General features: G+C 44.2%; 1 protein-coding gene across 1 annotated transcript in view; it reads left to right on the top strand.

The window, feature by feature from the left end:
• GAN (gigaxonin) overlaps nucleotides 1–13901 on the top strand; it is a 39920-nt gene extending 26019 nt beyond the window's left edge. The window contains exon 11 of the mRNA XM_080552471.1: nucleotides 4–13901. Within this exon, the coding sequence (XP_080408597.1) occupies nucleotides 4–185 (182 nt within the window). The 3' untranslated portion in view covers nucleotides 186–13901. The remainder of the gene's footprint in view (nucleotides 1–3) is intronic.
• The last annotated feature ends 7154 nt before the right edge of the window (nucleotides 13902–21055 follow it).

Here is a 21055-nt window from a genome sequence, read left to right as displayed (position 1 = left end):
TAGGTACAAATTATGACTATGTTAGAGAATTTAAGAGAAGCACGGGAACCTGGCAGCGCACTAAGCCACTATTTCCATCGGACCTTCGCCGTACTGGCTGTGCAGCTTTGCGGATCGCAAACTGCAAGCTCTTCCGACTGCAGCTTCAGCAGGGATTATTCCGCATTCGTGTACCTTCTCCGTGATCTGTATGCTGGCAGTGGAGGAGACTGGAAGAATTCTGCGCAGTCCACCATAATATAGCTCTATATAAAGGAAAAGCTGAGAAATTACAACTGAAACTTACACTGTATGCTGTGCTTTGGTATGGTAACTGTTTTTGTTTTAAATGCTTAAAAAGCTTGAGTCTCAGTTCTTGTTTCGGGGACAAATAACTTACGTATACATTAAAAAGAAGAGGGGGGAAAAAACGGGAATCAAGGAAACACCTTCAGTCGTAACCGTTTGGACTTTAAAGCGTGTTATTGAAGGAGGTTTGCTGTGTCTGGAACTGGTGGGAATTGGTATTCCTTTGGCAAAGGTTATTGAAAAGCAAAAAAGATCTAAGGTGCGTTTCCCCTGAGGGGAACTGATAAGAATAAATGTGCTATCTCGGACTGGATAGCTATAATACGCAGAAGCTATATGAAAACCAACCTCCCTGGTATACTGCAAAGACTGTTGTTTGACTGTAACGCCGCCGGAGACGTTGGTTGTTGCACCTTTTACTTCTAGTCCTTCCTCAAAAGTTAAGGTCTGTGCCTAAAAATGGTGGAGGTGTGTACATACGTTTTTCATTCATTTGCAATGTTTTCATTCCTAAAATATTTTTAATATATTTAAAATGGACTAATCTAAAACGGATACAGTATACTACAGAGAAGTGAACTGTTTTTTCTACGCTGTCATTTGAATAGCCTGGTGAACTGGTGTACAGATGGGCGGCATGTGTTCCTGCATGGATTTTAGAGGCTGTTTTCTTGAAGTAAAGGGAAGTGGCGTTTGGAACGGTTCATGACAATTGCTGCTCTCGGTAAAAGACAACAAAACTTGAGAAATTAAAGAAAATAGGTTATGTTCCTTTTTACTTCAGATCACATGAAAACTAGGAGAATGTTTTTTAAGATTGAGGATTATAGAAAGATGCATTTTATCTCTGTTGGAACAAAGGTAAAATGTGACAAGGATATATTTGTTTCACAGAAAAGAGGATTTTTTTTTTGACTATCAGTTAAGGAAAATCAGTACAGCTATTTTGAATTGGGATCAAAAGTTGGTTTACTAATAATTTCCATGCTAGGGTACAGAGTCTCGTTTCCTGCTGTTTGACTTTGAAAGCTGGGTTTTATGGTGTGGTTATAGTGAAGAACTTGGTATCTTGCATTTTACTTCTTAGTAAGTCTTGTTCACATCGGTAGTGATATTTAACTGACTTTTGTTCGTAGTAAAAATCGGCTGGTAGAACACTTTACCTCACTTTTTAAAGTCACTGTTGTTTGTGATGGGTGGGATGTAATCTATATTTATTTAAAAGGAATAAAGCGAGAGAGGTGGAAATAGAAATGAGGCTTCCTGCCCTTCAGAAAAAGAGTTTTTGTATAACCAGTATTATAACTACGTAAAATACTTTCCGCTCTGCAATTTTGTGGACCTCAGACAAGCCAATCTCTGCCCTCAGTTGTGTTAGTGTAAACCTGTGTCATTTGTATTGAACCATCTTAGGTCTGCTGAAGAACAACCCCAGACTAGTACAATAGTTATATTTAACTAAATGTTCCTCGAAGAGACATTCTGAAACTTACTCCTGCTCAGTCCTTCCACAGTGCTGATGTGTAGCTGGAATTACTCCAATTCTGAGAGAAGGGGTGAAAATAAATCAACAAGAGAGGGCAGCAGTCAATCCCTTGACAATTATTTATTTTTTTTTATTTTTTACAATGCTGAAGTGCTGCAAAACTTGAATTACATACATCAATTTTCTGACCTATATTAGTTGGCGTATTAAAACGTTTATATATTTATGCATTGCAGTAAACTTGGTGTGTGTATATATATATGTCTTTAGATTTTAAATTTATATAAATGCTTTACTACAGAAATGTGAACCACTATTTCCATCGTCAGCTGTCTTGTGAAATAAATCAAGTGCTGTTAGCTTATCTGTAAAACTTCCCTTTCAAAAAATTTTACGTTACTTTTTCCTTAGACAAAGTGCCGAGATCCTATATCCAAAAGTGATGAGATTGAATGTTTCTAAGCATCTGTTTCACTTTTGAACTCACTTTTTCTAAGTGGCTTAGAAAACTCTCAAAAATGTTATTTAGACTAGTGCAGGCTGCTATCTCTTGAGTCCCTAGCTCCCTAGTACACATGTGGGCATTTAGTGTCCAGAAAACCTAAGTAATAAATGCACATAATAAATCCAAATCATATATACATTAGCAGTGTTTTGCAGTCAAAGTTATGAACAAAATGTTTACACTTACAGTAGGATTACAGTAGGTATTCTTTCCTTTTTTTTTTCTTAAGTGTAAATAAAGCAAGCAATTCTGCTGGTAACCAGAATGTGTTACAAATGCACTCCGTTACTCAGCTAGATTTGACCAAGAAGCTCAAGTCTCCTCACCTGAAACAGTTACAAACTTAATTTCTTAGCACATTGCTTTCTCCGAGGTTGGAGGTCAGGGACCAAGCCTCTAGAGATGCTGTCACCTTGAGCTTCGTGTGCAGGTACAAGTCAAAGATTTGGGCACTCCTCTGATCTCCAGTCTGGCTTCCTTGGCTTTGCTTCAAGCAGGGTGAACAAGATCTGCATTGCATTGGTGAGCTGAGAGCTGGTGGGCGCACGGGGCTTGGCGCGGAGGAGGGTGGGGTGAAGCAGTAGGGCAGCAAGGGGAAGCCGCCCCTTTGGCAAGACCCCTTCGGCTTTCAGGGTCTGTCCAGCTCTGATCTGCGAGCTCGGTGATGAATGCCTCTCCTGGGATGTGAGATCCCTGCCTGGTTTGGAGCTGGGCTTCAAAGCTCAGGCTCTCCTTTTCCCCAGGAGAGCTCTGTTGCACAGGTGGTGGTGGCTGAGGTGGGTAGCTGGTCTCGGTGCGAGGTGGAAGGTGGTTTGCTTTCCTAGAGGATTTGATTCCAGAGGTGCCGAGCAGCGGGAGTTGACCAGCCTCCCAAGCGTGCAGGGTGTTGGACTGGGTTTGACACTGCTGCCCAGCTATCCCTGCTTTCCTGGCAGCTGCGTACCCCACGTGTGATGGCTGATCCATGCGTGAAGTGACTCCTGAACTTTCTCAGTTTGCAATCCAGGGGTTTTCGGATGTTTTGGCAGTTTAGAAACTTGGTTGAGTAGCCCTTGCTTGGCATGGTAGCCTTGCTAGCCGCTCCAACTTAATTCCTTCCAGCTCGCGAATCAGCACTCTTAAATCCAGCCAGTTCCTTCACAGATTACTTCTTGAATGTTTTTCTTAACCAGCAGCCTGTGCTGCTGGCTGGTTTCTGGGGATCAGGTTTGTAGGCACCCTTTTTCCCAGTTTCTCGAGGCCAATGTCAGTAAGGCAGAAGGGTGCCACTGACATGGTGCCCAGCACACCTCGCAGCAGGGCTGTGTCCTTGGGGTGCTGCTTTCAGGTTGCCACGTCTGGAGGAGGGCCCAGACAAGGACTGGGTCACGGTGCAGGTGTGAGTGGCTTGGTCCTGGCTCTGTGTCCTTTCCTCTCCCCTGCTGCAGAATTGGACAAACACACGGACTTGTAATCAGAAAATCCCCAATTATGGGGGTGGAGGTTGTAGAAGATGGGAATAGCAGTGGTTTTTCTTCCCATCACTCCAGCTCCCACCACAATTTCCCCCTAGAAGTTTTTTTCCTCCTTTTCTCCACGTATGACAGATTGGTTTTGGAAGGGCTCTAGAACTGCTGACCTAAGGGTAAAGCACAACGGTTGGACTGCCCAAGTGGAAAAAAGAGAGAACACTATAAACACGAGGCTTCAGCCTACGAGCCCTGCAGAGGTGAGGGAGGCATGCGACAGGCGTGCTTTGTCTTCATCACCTGGCCTCTGTCGAGCCACTCGTGATCCTAAATAGTCAGCACTGGATTCCAAATTCTCCTTCCCTTTCTAACCTGAGGAAGGGATGTCCTGAAGAGTCTTCTGTTGTACTACAGCAAGGTCGGTCTGTCTGTCTTTAAGTAGTTTGTCAGCTATTCCTAGAGTTTTAGATTTTTGAAAATGCTGTATCGACTCAGCTGTTCCTGGTCACTTGATTTTCGGTAGCTTTGAGGTACCTCATCTGTGAATTGAACCCAAATTAATACGTAATTAAACAAAAGGACAGTAGTGAATCTGAAAAGAAAGGCAATTTTACAAGCCAGCTCACTAATAACTGTGGGCAGGTCGCAGCCCTTTTGATTTTGACAGCACAAGACTTGCAAGTCGCAGTCTGCCTTCTGATTCAGAATTCTTGCTCAAAATATGTTTGAAAAATACGTGTTTTCATTAAAGCTACCAAAGTGCCTGGCTTTGTTTTTTATCGACTCTCCTTCCAGAAAGCATCAGGCAGCTTAATTTCTTTTTTTTTTTTTTTTTCCCTCCAGTATTTCTTGTGCCTGCATGACTTGGTAAATGCTAAAGTGTAAAAATTGGGGGGTTTAGGGAATGTTTTCCCTGCTTTGACTGCAGTTTCTCTGGTCAGCTCGATAAATACAGTGTCTGTACAGCCTGCTTGGTTTTTGGTAATGTGCATTTGCCATGCAAAGTGCAGTATGCAATAACAAACAGAAGTTGTTCCAAGTGCCAAACTTTTGGTTTCCTCTGTATGTAACAATAATTCAACTCTTCTGTTAAAATACAGAGATGCTTAAAATTCACTGTGTTCAAAAAAAGAGTAGTGATTCTTTTTTTTTTTTAATGAATGTTACTTAAAACACTGTAAATCTTTAATTTTTGTGTAATACTGTTCTGCAGATTTGTGTTACTCTTCACAGCTGCCTTGTGCCATCACTCCGTGTGATGCATATGGACACTCTGCTCTTTATTAGAGCACTAGTGCCATGCAAGTATATAATGAATGGCAGCTGACAATAGGTTTTAATATATAAAATTATACGTATTTAGATAAAGTACGATTTGTTTGAATTAATCTTATCTGCAGAAGGAAAGTTGTGTCCCAGAAAATGTGAATATAAATGGGGACGCAGGCAATTTAAAATCTGAAGGTTTTAATTAAGGTATGTTTTTGTGCCACTCAGTGATACTTCCCAAGGTTTTATTTGCTGTAGAGTATGGATCCTTTCTGCCCCTAATGTAAGCATCAAGGTTTTGGGGGTTGTGTGCTCCTAACTCTTTGGAGTAATTAAACAACTTTTTCAGGTGCTGTGTTAAATATGTACATGCTCGTTTTTTCAGGTAGAGGCTACTGATTCCGTGTTAACTCGGAGTATTTTCTCTTACTGCTGAGGAATGAGTTAAGGCCCGCATTGCGGTCACTAGTACTGTAGCCTTTAGACATTTGCCATTTTCTGTTGCCCTTTTTTTTTTTCCTCCCAAGAAATTTATTACCATAGGAAGGATTGCAATGAGGCTTTAAAGTAATATCTTTGATCAGCTGTGGCCTGTGTGACTCTTGGTAATCTTAAGCGTTGCTGTACTCTGGTAATCAGTTGTCTCAATTCTTGATTAACAAGTAATCTGAAAGAATACATTAAAACCATTCTAAGTGCCTAATTAGATCAACACTTGCTAAAATGTATTAACGGTAATAGGAACATTAAACTAGAAATTGCTACCAACAGGTGATTATGTTGTAAGCTTGTTGGTAATACAAAATCTGGAAAGATGTTTTTTAAAATAGCTTGTTCAGGATAGCTGCTTATGAGTTACAAAAATAATCATAACACAGAGTCAGATTTGTTTAGGAATAATACTTGAAGGTTAGTTGAAATAATCTATTGAGTGTCTTGAAAAATGAGCTGTAAGACTGGAACTTTTCAATGTAAAAGGTTAAAGCTTGTCGCCCAGTATTTCTGCAGGGTTTTGTGTAAACGATACACACCTGCCAGAGCACATCAGTAAATGAACATGCTCAATGCCATTGCCTACCTATGCCCTTGAATTTTCATAATGAAATGAGACAGTACTGAGCCCTTGTAAAAGCTGATGGATTTGATTACAATAATAGGATAGAAAGAAGCATCCCCACTGTAAGTAACATCTATTATTTTATTGATTAAAACCTGAACATGTAATTTTTTAATGCTAGGTGCTTCTGAATCACCACCTATGCCCTTGATTTTTCTTTGCCTTTCCTCCTTCCTTTTTCAGTCAATGCGAAGACATCCTCTGGTTTTGTCAAGGGCAAGTTTCTGTCATTTGTACTTTTAAACCCAGTCAGAGCCTGAAGGATATCCTTTAAGCAGGTTGTACAGGGGGCTGCTTTTACAAGTATAATTTCTGTCTTTCTAAAGTCTGCTGTCACCTGCGTGGATTTCAGAATAGGAAAAAACCAACCGTGGAACAATACTGCGCTTGATAAAGAGCAAGAGCCATTTTGGAAAGTATAAATTTCTTTATGTGATAGGAAATTAGCTAAAAAGACATCACTGGCTGTTCTTGAATTTCTCAACTTAATGATCTCACGTGCTAAAGCTTCAGCTAGGCAGCATCTGTTCTGTGAATTTACAGGTGATAGTAGGAAAGCATTACCATCCTTGTCATGTTTTTCATTATTTCAGAAAAAGCAAAGTGTATTTAATTATTGGAATAAGTGAAATAGTACACTGGGGGTATCTGGCAAGGTGGTCATGTTGAACAGAGCAGCTGAAGATCTTGTTAAAGTTTTGTGCTGATAGGAAACCAAGGGGCAGCCTCTTAAGAAATACTTTCTCAAAATCTTTCAGAACTGGTCTTAAACTAGTCCAAAGGACTCTTCTGGATTGCCTGCAGCGACTGAGGCTGTTCTAGCTTTTGTTTACTTGGGGAAACAGCTGCTAAGTCAATTTTAGGCTCTTTTTTTTGTCCTTACTAACTTCCCAAACCTAATGATTTACTTCTTGTAATTGCTTTTTGTATTTAGGGGTCTGAGACTATATTTTGTAATTCATGGTAATATGTCAGTACCTTAATTTAACTTATTTAAACAACAAGCTGTGTTCTGGTGGACTTCTAGGAGGTGTCTTTAATATCACAGTGTAAGTGGGGAGGAAAATTATCTGTACAGTGGCAAGATTCTCCTTTTACTGTGCATGGCCTTGCTGTATGCATCCCATGGGGCAAGAGGCTGTTTTTGTCACAGAGCTGGTGTAATTGCTGCCCCTTGCTGCCTTTGGGGTGTGGAAGCGTGGCTGGGATGTTGCCTATCTTCAGGTGAAGGCTCGAACCAGAAAGGTCTCAAGGCTGAGAATTTGCCCACCCAAAACCCTGTCGAACTAAAAGATGCTGGGCATACCTTGCTGCATAATACTGCTTTCTGGCCTCAGTTTTTTTTGTCATTTGCTCTTACCAGCAGGACTTAGGTTTCACTCTTGCCCCAAATTTACTTCTGAATCCAGTGCTTTTGCTGCTGTAGGTTGGAGGAAGTCCATGCAAACTTGAACTTGATCTTCCTGTGCACTGGCCTCTTGTACGTCTTAGCATCCTTCAACGCCACTCAGTGTATGTGGGGAGAGTGCTTAATAGATGATGAAATGACTTTTCATCAAGCTTGTAAAACCGTAGTGTCTGCAGGTTAAAGATCACCTGAGCAGCTGTAAACAATCCTCTACGTAGAACACGTGTAGCACGCTCCCGTGTACGTTGTTATTTGTGGCTCAAAGTCTGCCTTTTGGTCCATGGGGGGAAGCCCCTATTCCCAGCTACCTCATTTCTTTTTTTTGCACTTTGTCAGATTTTTTTTTTTTAAATTACATTTTGTCCTTCAATAAAAAATAAAACCAGACAAGAAGCAGGGCAGAATGATGCCATTGTCCAAGGACAGTTTACTTTAATTTCATTTTAAATGCATGTTTTTGTACAAAAAGACCAAGGTTGACCTGCAGCTGCTGTAAAAGTAAATAAAAAATTATATTACTTGAAAGTAACTGTTATACTTGTAAATGAGCAAGCAATTGAAAGACTGTCCTGGTGATTTTTAAATAGGAAAAAATCTAAAATGTAGAGATCTACTTTTTAAAGACAGATCAGATGTTTTTTTTCTCTGCTTCTACTCCGCACTGTTTTGCCTGTGAACTTGATCCATTTTCTCACTAGAGAGATTCACTGATTTATCTGTAAGGTCAAATTTGGACTTTCTTACATGCAATTCCCTATTTACTGTCCAAATAAATGAGAAAAAGTGTCCAAATAAACACACGTTTTCTGCACCTGAGATTGTATTTTTGTCCTTTTCATTAGGACCTTCAAGTATGCAGGTTTTTGATCAGTTTAAAGAATTAAAATTAAAAATGCTTTTTTCTGATTCTAAAGGTGCTATTTTGACATATTTTTGAATTCCTTACACTGTGCTTGACTTCTTAAAGTATCAATGTGAGCTGATAATCGGCTCGTGGTGGTTCTGGTTTTTGTTTTGAGTATTCAGTCCTTCAAAAAAAAATCCCTTTTCGTAGACAGCTTCCTAATGGCCTTAATAATAATAATAATAAAAAAATGTAATGGGGAAAAATGCTGCCTTTTTTCTGCCTTTGTAAAGGCAACAACAACAAAAAAGAAATGCTTCACAGGGAAACCTTCCTCTAAAATTTTAAGTAGCAGCTCATACTAACTTTGAATTGAATGTAGCAAATATTGTACTGGCCACGCACAAATAGTAGGGATAAAACAAGGAGCTATTCATGTCCCTGCAGGCCGTACCAATTAGCTACTAATTCCAGAGCCTTCTATTGGCATCATGGTGGCTATTCAGTAAATATTAATCTTCTTGGGCTAGATCCCAGGACCTGGCTGTGTTGTTCCCAGTTTGGGACATGCTGACCTACGCGGCTGTTGGAGCATCTGGATGTTGTTGGGCCGGGCCTGAGTTAGGATTTTTGCCTCAAATTTCATGTGCTCAACCCTCATTTGTGGCAAGCAAATGGCTGGCGAGGTCTTTGTCACTCAGGAGGGCTCAACCAGGGTCAGGAGGTAGGAGAAGAGCCACCGAATGCTGCCGTGGGGTAGCCATCGAGTGGCCCCAGCCTGGCGGTCTGAGGAGGAGGCTCTTGTAGATGCGAGCCGTGGAGGAAAGAGCCGCATTTTAGTCCTGGGTAGGAACCTTGTTGTTGCCCTTGTTGTGGTGTCTGTATTTTTGTTTAATCCTTATCATCAGCTCAGCTTCGTGATTTGATACCTTCACGTTGCTGAAAGATTTTGGTTCTGTGGAGGTCAGAAAATTGCGCGTCTGCCCTGTCAGAAGCAGCAGGAAGAATTGGGGGGGATCTCTGTGAACCTGGCCCGTCTTCAGATGTGAAGTTCCTTGCCTTTTCACAGGCTTCACAGTCCTGTGGGTGTAACGCTTCTCAGTTGTTAATCTAAAAGCCTTTTAACTCCTGAAAAGTCAAGAGACAGCCTCATGTCGGGCGCTGCGCTCCAGGCCACCCCAGCTCGCCCAGGCTGTCCTTGTCCAGGAGCCACGGGCCGGCAGCCTTCGTGAGGAGCTGCTGCGTTCCCTGCAGCCCACAGGGAAACAGCCAGAAAACAAGAGACCACAGGGAGCCCTACTGAGCCTACACACCCCCAGTCCCCTTATTTAGGAAAGGCTGACGAGGAACATCATCGCCAGGCCTGAACGCGGCCTGCACGCAGCCTGAGCCTTGCGGCTGCTCCCCAGCAGCAGGGATGAGGAGATGTCCCTGCTGCCCATAATGTTTGTGGGCCGACTGTTACCTGAGACCCAATGTGGTGTTTTACTGTACTTACATCCAATGCGTTGGGCTAGTGTACTTAAATCTGAAAGTGTTGGAGGCTCCGGAACCACTTCTGCAGGGTGGAACAAGTGTAGGCCTAACGACCTGGGGAGCTCCTGGCTGCCTGGTTTTCCACCCTCCTTTTTGTTTTTCTGTAGTAAACAAATGTATAGTTGCCTCCCAGTTTGCTTACTTAATGTTTAGTAATCTGAAGTTGGAGCCTGACAATTTGAGATTTTTCTTTTGAAGGCAAAATTTAAGTAAAATTTATTCAAATTAGATGCTCTACCTTCAGAGTTTCTCTCTGTAAACCTTGTTTATTGAGTACCATGAATCCTGCAGGGTTGGACTAAAGAATTAAAATCCGTATGTGAATGATGGCTAACATACTTAGTATAATCTTCTATTTTAGCATAAGAAAACAAAATAACAGCTGCCTTGATTAACAAAGTCATGATACCAGTATTCCATGAGCCAAGCAGTAGGAGGGTGTTGGGATGTCATGCCTTTCCTGAGCATATTGTTACTGCTCTCAAGAAGGAAGGTTCAGCCTTCTGTCAAATCTAAGGTACTGGTGATCGTCAGGATAATGTCAGAATATATTGTCGCCTTTTCTACACAAATACGTCAGTGTGATACGGTAGAAACACTCACCTGGTCATGTTTACCATCACTGCTATGCAGCTTGACAGCTCGGTTTACTCCCATCATCCAGCTGTCATGCTTCGACTTCTGCATTACAGATGTGCTTACTGTTTCAGGCTTTGTATATGCATACGTTTTCTGTGTGTCTTTCTGTTCTGTGTGGGAATGGAGTTTTTGCCTTTTTTTTTTCACTGAGGGCCAGGCCTTGGAACGCTCTGTCCTAACTGTGTAAAGTCTTTTCTTAAAGAGTGAAAAATAAGATGCGAGCACTCTGTCTTCAATCAAACTATGCAATATAGAGCTCCAGAGCTGGATTCCTTATGCTACTGAAGATACACAGCTCTTGTGTCCTTCCTAATCCAGTCCTTGGTCCAAGGTTAGGAGAACTTGTACTAAATGGCTGCCCAGGAATCTTGTATCTAGCTCTTGTTCACTGGTTTTCCTCCTTCTTCCCCTGCCTCCTCTGTCCAGATTGTTAGGTGTTTTGTGTCTGAACCAAGTGGTGTCAAAGTGTATCCTTCCTGTCAGTGCCATGTTGTTGCTGGTTGGAGCTTGTCTTGTAAATCCACCAGTGCCGTTTACCCACTGGGGTAAGTCAGGGGCCACTTCACAGCGTTTGCATCTCTTTGCTCTAGAGTGCTTTAGGCACTTGGGGCGGGCTGTGCCCCTCCAGGTAGGTCTAGGTCTTGCTTATGTCCCCATGATCAGTTGTGGGTCTGGTGCTTACAGCGATGCGTAACTGTGATGTCTCAAATCCAGTCTAAGTTTTCATTTCCAGTGCTTGTGCGTGTGTACACGTGTTTGATTTTGCTGCTTCCATTGCAATTCAGGGATAAATGCCCATGTGGTCAGGACAGTTGTTAAAGATTCTTTGTTCTCCCGTTGCGTCATTTTTCCAGTGAAGTTTGTTCCTTGTGTTCCTCTTCGTGCCCCTACTAGATACCATTAACATCAATACACTCTTTCCCCCCAGGTCTACGTCCTGTGAGTTGCTCTTCTCTACCCGTTTATCACGTCTTCTCACATTATAATGCCTTCTTCTGAGTAGTTTACTTATATTTGTCATGTAATTAACCCACGGTGTACCTCATACTGCTTCTCCTTCCTAACTCCACGTCCTAGTTTGTCTTTCTTTTAATTCAGGTTAACCTTTATTTATTTCCCTGATTTCAAAAGATTTCAGTGTATGCACAGGAGAGAAATGGCAAATTTCTCTTCAGATGTCTGTGTCTATCCCCTCCCTGGCACATACAGTGTAAGGGGTTCAGACTTCTCCATCCCTAACGCCAGGCTTTTCATAGCATTAGGCAGAACAAAGTCTGAAGGTGTTTTTTTTTTTTTTATTTCTTTTGGTAATTGACAATATTTGGAGATTTTCTTCTTCAGAAGTAGCCAACGCAGATGAGCAGTTGGCCTGCAAGAAGTTTGTTATGCTTCCATATTCAGTATTTTTAATTGAGAAGCAAATTATTTATTTTGGGGAGAAATGTAAATTTTTTTGTATTTGTATGTCAAAGTGGCCTTTATAGGAAAAGCACATAAAATATTTAGATTAAAATTGCTTAGTTGTGTAATTTTAGTGGGGATTTTTATATTGACAGGGTTTCTATGCATTTTTCAAAATATACTTACTGTTTTGTGTTTAAATTATTGGAAATATTTTTAAAACATATATTACCACATTTTCCATGGCAGATCCCTTTCCTGTCATTCCTTTTGAATACTACAAAGATTTAATTAACCCTGTAAATTAATTTTCCCCCACAAATATTTGCATTAAGTCAATACGATGAGTTACAACATGGGTATGTAGCTTTAAGGGAATAATCTTCGTAGCGTAGCTTAGTTATGGAGAGACTTTTTTGAGAAGGGCAGTACACAGTGTTTCAATTGCACTTAAAAGACTAAGTTAGCAAATAAAGTTCTTGCTGTACCTCACTAGTTTTTTTCATTTTTTTCCATCCTATATTGTTTACACAGTCATTATTAAATATGTGCTATTTATGCAGTATGCAATTCTCCTTCATTTGTTGGGATAATATGGTAATGGATAGGAAAAACTTCAGAACGTGTACGGTATCCTACTGGATATGTTGCAAGTTTGGGGGAGGGAGGAGAGAGAAGCTAGATCCATTATTCTGTTCTTTCCGTTTAATTGTGTACACATTTTCACGTTAACTGAAACTAAATTAATAGAGCTTTCTATTGAATTGTAAGTAAAATTAGTGTTTTAAGGCGGGGGGAGGGCGGGGGACAAAGAAGGGGCTTACAGAACTGTGGGCAAAACTACCCTCTGAGTTGCACTACAGCGTTTGTGCAATTGCCTTGACTGCCTATGCAAAGTATAACCCGAGTTGGATACGTCAGACCCTTCCATTATTGCTCTGATTTTACTCTCTGTTCTCAAGGTGTTATCGTAAGGCTTGCTGAGTAGAGACTTCCAAGGAATGTTTGTCAACCAGTGCTTCAGTTTTATCCTTTTATGTATGCAATTTATTTTTTGCTGTTGTTTCAGTTTGATAAGAAATCCCACGTCGTTCATAGGTTAGCGTTAAGTGCAAGCTTTTAGGCCTAGTAACAAATGAACGTTGCACGCTACCCGTATCCTCAGAACTGAAGAAAAACGTGCAATTTTAATGGCACTTTGACCTGTTGTTGAAACACTGGGTTTTGCAATGGAACAAACTCTCAACAATTGAAAACACTCTGTCTACGTTAGATGTCTTGAAAGTGAAGAAAAAGGCAGTTACTCAAACTGTACCCACAGATAATTCGGTATTGATTTTATTTTTAAGAGCTTTATGATCTGTTATTAGAAAAATACTTGTTTCTTGGTTTACTTTAGTTGCCATAAGTTGCCCAGTGCAGAGTCTGGTCCACCTCCATCCATTTATTTTCATGGAGTAGTCGCACGTAAAACTGTAACAGCAAAGCAGAGAAACTGTTGGGTTCCTTACCGGTAACCTTTCTTGCAGAATTGCTTTGTGGCTCGCACATGATACAAAAAGGGACGTGAGAATTTTCCTGGATTAAGTAGCACTTGCTTTGTTTATGTGTTCAGTATAACGTTGGGTGACTAAAGGGAGGTTCCCTTTTTAAAGTATTTGAATTGTGCTTTGGGGACTTAGTTGCCACTGTGCAAATTGTGCTGTAATATTGTACCAAGGATCAGTGAAAGTGTTTTATCTTTTTTAATGTTGTTTGTATTTGACCGGGTTTTATAAATGTAAGAAAACAGAGTGTTGTATTTTGATCTGAAATTTGCGTATGGTAAAGTAACTTCGCTTTATGTATTGGAGGTTTGTTCAGAACTTGAATTATTTTATAGAAGGGTACAGACCAAAATTAATTGTCTTAAAGGTGTTTAATAAACTAACCAAATAAAACATTGATGGTTTGAAAACTTGTTAACTGCTTCATATCATTTTTTTGTTGTTTCTATTTTTAAAAGAAAGGAAAAACGTAGTTCAGGATTTTTTTTCTCAAGGTCTTTTGAAGAATGAAAAAAAGTGCAGCGGGTTTTATAAATATCTCCCCTGAGTTATCTGTCTTATTATTAAACGTACCTACATGCCAGAAGTTTAATCAAAGGGGAAAACCCAAAGGAAATCAATGGAGGAGGAAAGGCTAAGGAAATCGAGGGGGGCGGGAGCCGTCCCTCTGGGCTCTGTCCAGGCAATAAATGCCCACAGCCCTGGGTCTCGGTGATGGCCACGCCAGGGGAAATGCAAGTGAGAAGAAGTTTCTGCTCACCTGTAAAAGCTCGGACAGTTGTTTGAGTCTCCCTTCTCCTCTGCAGTCACCTTCGTTAGTCCTCCCAAGTGCTGCTGCTTTCACGTGACCTTTAAAAACAGGAGCAAAGGAGCTGAAGCACAACTGCTCCCAGGGGCAGGTACATGGAGCTCATTCCAGGGCTGCCAGATACTTGGCGACCCTCGTATGCCACGTTGTGCATACGTAACCTCCTGAGTTCGGAGATCTGGGCTCTGTACGATGCCAGGCAGCTGCAGGGCGCTTCCTTCGTGCTGTGCTTGTCCCTTCGAGGGTTTGTCTGCCACTGTCTCTGCTTGTGCTGCCTGTGCTGCGAGAGCAGAGCCAGAGCAAGGGCTTTTGGCTGTTTGAGAGGAGGGAGCCCTACTCCAATACCTCTGGTCTTCAGGAAAAGCCGTGATTTCACCAAGCTCCATATACCGTTTTTTCAATAAAAAGACATCAAGGCATGGCCAGAGGGATGCGAAGAAAAGCCAAGGTTTGGGGCTGGCTTTGGCTGGGGGAGCAGGGTGGGATGGCGGTTCCATGGCTCTGAAACAGTGCAAAAATGGGTGCTGTGAGCACTAAAAAAGACAGCGGGGAATAGGAGGGGAGAGGTGGGTGTTTGCTCAGTAAAAACCTTTTGCTGTTTAGTGCAAAAGCCAGCCCAAAGCGAAGCACGGGTCCTGAACCGCCAGCCAGTTTGGTGCAGAGAGCCTGAGGCCTCCAGTGTAAACACGGGCTGATGATAGGGAATCTACTGTTGATTTACCTTTGTTGCTGGTGTTCCCATGGTTATGGCTGCGTAGATGGGCTCTGCCATATCTCCTCTGTCTTACTGCTTCTTGGAAACAAAGAGACGAGGGTGAACTTGGATTTATCTTTATTCCACGGCCTGGAATCCTAACGGCGGGAGGAGGGCTGCTGCTTGGCTTCCCTTACCTTTTGTGCACTGCGGAGGTATAACTTGAAATTTCCATTTCTTCCTCTTTATCCCCCTCGTTTTATTTTTTATTTTTCTGAAGTGGCACAAAACAAATCCAGACGCAGTTTATCTAACAGGCTGTTCAGCCGAGGCGCTCAGTGCTGGGGAGCGAGGCCTCCCTGGGCCCCCTTTCCTGGCAGGATGTGTGCCAAGGCTGCGCACCGCAGCCAGATCCGGGCCCCCCGCGATATCTGTGCCCCAGGCAAGCACGGTCACCCGCTGCTGGCCAAGAGCAGCGGCACAAAGGGACTTCTACTGCCCCGAGCAGCGTCCCACCGGCTCTCTCCCTAGCAAGGGCTAGGAGCTGTAATGCTGCTGGGGGAGCATCCCCAGCCCTGCAGAGCCAGGCTCTTCCCAGGAGGTTCCTCCTTGCCGGGAGGTGCCACCCGTGGCCTCTGCAGAGCCCAGGGGTCTGAGCAGGCTCCCCCAGGTCCCGTTTCCAGGTGAAGAGAAGGAAGGCAGTGTGGCAGGAGGGGAAGCTGCCACGGCGTTCTGCAGAGCAGGTAACCAGCGGCTGGCCCCCGGCATCCCAAAAGGAGCAGCGAGTCCTGCTGTCACTATTCTCTGTGCTTTGGCACAACGACCCCTGGAAACCGTGGAATTAACTGAAGAACGAATTGCTGCTCAGAACTCAGTAGGCCTTTACCTCCTGCCTGCAAGCTGCTGGAGAGTCAGAGTCAAAACTAAGGGGGAGTCCCCAGGGACTTGGGAAAGGAGCAGGTAACTCAGCTGAACGTTGTTGCCACTCAGCAGATTTGTGACTGCTGCTCCAGGTGAAGCCAATGGCCGCAGGATCCGACTGGTTGTTTTTGCTTTTTCTCCAACGTATTTGGACTTGCACGGGCCTGGCTCTGTCACACGTGGTCTCAGAGGAATCGTGAACCCCAACACCGTGGGCTGGGCTGAAGGAGTTGGCTAATGGAGAATTTACGGTAAGAGCAAATGTATTTTTAACCACCAGGATATGCTTATCGTCAGGAAAGGGCAAGCAGTACTCCTATCTCTCCAGGGAAGGGGAAGTGTTGAGCGTGACTTTAGTTTTTTCCAACTCCTTTCCAAACTCTGAAAGGTTTTTTCTTCCTGAGACTTGTTGTTGGATTAAATCAGGGAGTTAAAAAGACATCAGTCCTGGGTCACAGGTGAAAAATATTAAATGCCAGGCATGCAGTGTTTTTCCATTGCATATAACGTGTGTTTTCCCCTTTGTGTTCAGGAAAGACCTTTAGAAAGAGAGCTCTGAAACTGATCCGCTGTGCTTTTTTAAACACACTGAGAGCGTCTGTCCAGAAGCTTTTAATTTTTCAGGGCATCTTTGATGTTTTCTGTCTCGGAGAGGAAAGCGGCCTCCCCTCCTCGCAGCACTCTACCCCACCCTGCTGCCTCTGCCGCGAGCAGCACGTGGGGCGGCTGCGATCTCAGGCTGCTTTTTGGCTCGCTTGCTTTGATGGGAGAGGGGCTGGGCGCGTGCCCCTCGCTCACAGCGGTGCCCCTGGGCGCTCCGTGTCCCGTGGGGCTCTGTCCCCGCGCGTTTGAACTTTGCCACCCGGGAAAGCGGCAGCTCGCCGCAGGTGGCAGCGCTTGGCTCCCTTCCTACCTGCGCCCAGGGACGCGGCCGAGCTCAGGGCTCAGCTCCCCGGCAGCAGGGCCCTGACATTTCCCACAGCCCGCGCTGCTCTCGCCTTCCCTAATCCTGCCCCGGGAGTAGGAAAGCCCTTAAGGGACACACAGCGTGATTTGCTGGCAGGGCAGGCAGTAAGGATCCCTTTCAGGGTGCCTGGGCAGGAGGGGTTTTGCTGATTCTCTGTACGCCCGCTTGACTATTTCGGTTGGGGTAGGAGTCACAAAGAAAAGACAGGCTTTGAAATGCTAAAAGCCGCCTGATCCAAGGGGTCAGCCCCTACGAGATACATCGTGCTGCTCCCACCTGCATGGAGCAGAAGGCCGCTCTCGCCTGTCCTCCTGTCTGTGGGCCTGCCTGTGTCCATCGGCTGCCCGGGGAGCCAAGGGCGATGCTCTCGGGCCTGAGGAACCTCTGCAAAGGGCTTGGACGTCAGGTGATCCTTCAGGCAAGTCTTGCTCGTCTGCAGCTATATCTTAACTTCTTTCCCAGTGATTTTACTTGCCCTCAGTTCCCCACCTCGCACAATAATGCTGCAGAATCCATCTGCTGCCTCTCAGTCCATCTCCTCATTTCAGCTACGCCCGTGCTGCTCTCCTTGCTGTTGCAGTGTGAAATATTCAGGCAGAAATGCGAAATTCCCTCTTCTGAAAGTCTCATACCACATCTTAGAGCTTGCCACGAGGCATGGGAACATTCCTGGCTCTACCTGCTTTGAAGAGCAAACAAAAGCTGCAAGCACAGTACTGTCTGGTCTCGGCAGATGCTTTGGAGGCCAGCCCATTTTCATGGAAATGAGGTTGTTACTATTAGTTTATTTTTTGTCAGGACCTGAGTGATTCCTAAATCATTCTTCCATTTTCATAAAGCGGTTTGTGAATCACACACATGTAAACCAAAAGAGTTAGCAAATCCTGCTTCCCTTTGATGTACGCTAATCCAGCCTTCTCATTTTTATAACTGCTCCCTGGAATTTTCCGGCTTATTATTAATATTTCAATGAAAGTTGGGAGAAAAAAAAAAAAAAGAAAAGCCACTACCTTGTTCTTGTTTAAAGAGAGCAAGAAGGTTGTGCAAGCTAAAATGGAAACAAAGCTGGTTTGCAGCTGAATAATTGTGTAACCTACATGGTAAGAAATGACACGAGGAAAGGGCCGAAGAACATTCTGAAATGAACCCTTCAGGTATGGGACGTTGGCTAAGGTTAAACAATCCCCGTGCAGAGAGCTGTGCTGTACTCATTACCACCCCGCACAGAAATAACATCGCAATACTTTTCGTAAGTCAGACGAGTGGCTTTAAACACAGGCACATTCAATTTGTCTCCATTCAGAGACGTAGTGTCAGAACCAAGCGCACCACCACTCAATTTGTTCCCAGCGTTTCCCAACTCTTGTTTCCGTGCTGGATGGCGCTTTGCACCCTGCAGATATTGGGCTGGTGATTGACATGGCAGGACATTATTCGACTTCTCTTTACCTACTATTAACTGCCCACTCCAACTTTCTGGGCTCTTTTTTTCTGTAGCCTAACCTGTTCGTTGGAGCTGCTGTAATTACAATGGCACCAGACCTTCCTTTGAGATGACAGACACTCTTTGGATGTGCTTTGTTGTACAAACGTATTGTTATAAGGGTCTGAAAGATTAACTTTTCCTTGCCTTACTTGCTGCTGGGAATATGTTAGGCATAACACAGCTGCTGCCTACTTTTGAGTACGCAATCAATCTTTTGAGTTTGAAAAGGAAAGTACAGTGTTCTTCTGGGTACAGTGTTCTTCTGAATGCGTTCCTACCTGTAGAAGTGACTTGAACTAGATGTTTTTGCCGTTTCCACTTCATCCACTATTCGCAGTGTGCCCAGAGAACATCTTCCTGCAGGACTTCTGTGGGACGCTCAGTTCTGTGGATACGCTTTGGACTTGTGATTAAGTAAATAGAGCAATGTCCTTTCTATCTCTGTGATTGAATTCAACAATTACCGGAGTTGGGGAACAGCAGAATAATGTAGTCTAATAGAGGGAGCAGCCATCATCATAGCCATGGCATCTATATTGTGCGCTGTTTTCTAGAGAAATCTGGAAGGAAGGAATCTTCTGTAAAATTTCTTTAGCTAAACCACATCCTGTTTCCAACTTGTGATGATGCAGGTGTTGCTTTTGGGTTTGACGTCTATATGTAGCAGTAAGATTGCGAAGTCCCCAGTGCAGCAAATATGTGGAGCTACGGTCACGTTTTGTGTTTGCAAAGTTCCTGGTCTGACTTGCAGAGCCCCCCGCCAATGTAGCGGACTGATAGCCAAGGGAGTGTTGTGTGGGCCTGGAATGGCACTCAATTAAAGCAGAGCAGATCGGGATGTCTGAATGTTTGAAGGACCAGGGAAGTGCCTTATCAGCAGAATTTCTCACAGACTCTTCCACCACTCCCCCACCGTACCCGTTTATTAAGGAGACCTGAAAAAAAGAACCTGCTTCTTGCCAGCCTGGGTGACTCCTATCACAGCTATGACAGGTTTATTCCATTTGCAAGTCAAAACAAGTTTCTCCTCTCTCTTGGAGGTACGTAATTATCAAGATCATCCTCATTGCTACACCCGCTACCGTTGCCTATAATCTTTTGGTATTTGCTTTTTCCTGGCACAGTCCTGGCTGGCAAAACAAAGCTCGCATGTGCGATAAGTTTAGCGTAAGAGACTCTTCTCATTAGCGCTTGGATGCCATGAATCAGAATGATTAAGTGATTTGTCCAAAGCACAAGGCAGATTTAGTGTTCCTGCACTGCAGTCGTAATAAATCACGAATGTCACCAAAATCACAAATATTACCTAAAAATATTATATCCTTTCCCATAAATACGATCTGTTTCTATTTATACTATAGGCCTCAAACCTTTACTACCATTTATTTTCCTACAAACAGAGAATGGCTAGAAACTAGAAACGGCGGTAGTTTCAATCTCCTCCATGCCAGACAAATGTCGCTGGTGGCCTGAGCTCCGCTCCTTGCTCTTGTCACCGAGTGACTTGCGGGCTAGAGAGGGACAGATCCTTCAAGGTGCCAGGAAGTCACTGAAGATTATCACCTGTCCTCTTGACTTCAAAGTCAGCTCATGCCTTGGAGGATGCGTCTGTCCTGTTCCCTGCTTCGAGACGGGAGAAAACCGAGCTGCCGTATCACAGACTGCTGGCCCAGGGCGCTAACCCGTCAGGGCCGAGAGCCTCAGCCCTCCTTAGCGGCGTGCGGGGCCTCCAGAAGTTACCTGGGGAGCGGAGCCACCACCGTGGGGTGGAGAGCAGGGGAAGGGAGGAAAGGCTGCCCACGCAGGCAGCTGATGCCCTCGTGACTGGAAAGACTCTGTTTAGAGCTTCTCGCGTACAGAAAAGCTTGCTGCCAGCTGACTGAGAACCTGATTTCTTCTTCAGCGAGGTAAGCATAATTTCCTGCACTACTCCTGCTCAGAAACTCGCCCCTAGCTGCCGGGGCAGACAGATATCTCCCTTTGCCACAGGGCCCAACAAGATGCAAAGAAATCTCGCCTTTAATGCTTCAGTGCACAGTGATGCTGCTGGAAGGAGGAAGCGTGAACAAGATGAAACTGCTCCAGCACCTTAGTGTTCCCTGCTCGTTCTCTTTGCTTTTCCAGTCATCTTAATCCTCCTGAACTCCTCAGCAGAAATGTTGTGCAACGCTCCCCAGGGAGAGGAGCCTCAGCTGTATTCCCCCGTGCTTCTGTTAGAGGAAGGCTGCGTCCCTTCCCTCACAAATTTTGAGGAGCCTCTTCAGCAGATTCACACACTTCAGTTTGCTTTCACAAGGCTAGTTGGTGACGCCAGAAACTCCTCTGAGACTTCGCACCCAAAGTATTATGCAAACCGTATGTAAACTTCCTCTTACCATGTGAGATAAGTCGTGCCTGAATGCCATTTTTGTTGTTGGGTTGTGTCGTGGGGCTCGGAGTGCCCCAAGGTCCCCATGTGCCAATCCACAGGGGGACCACCGAGGAGCCCATCTGGCTCCCAAGCCTTGCAGCTCTCACGCTGACCCTCAGCCATCCCTGCCCCGCAGCAGCAGGGCTGTTGTGCCACATCAGCATCGTGGCTCTGTTCAGAAAGGAGCCAGCCTCACCCCAGCTGCAGGGGAACCCACAGCAGCTGCTGGGTGGGGAACAACTCCCCGTGTGGCCGCTGTCACAGGCGGAGGTGGCCTCAGA

Source organism: Anser brachyrhynchus (assembly GCF_964034855.1).
Source record: "Anser brachyrhynchus genome assembly, chromosome: 12".
Classification (NCBI taxonomy): Eukaryota; Metazoa; Chordata; class Aves; order Anseriformes; family Anatidae; genus Anser; species Anser brachyrhynchus.
The sequence above is the reverse complement of the archived record's forward strand: the minus strand, read 5'-3'. Positions and strand labels throughout refer to the sequence as shown.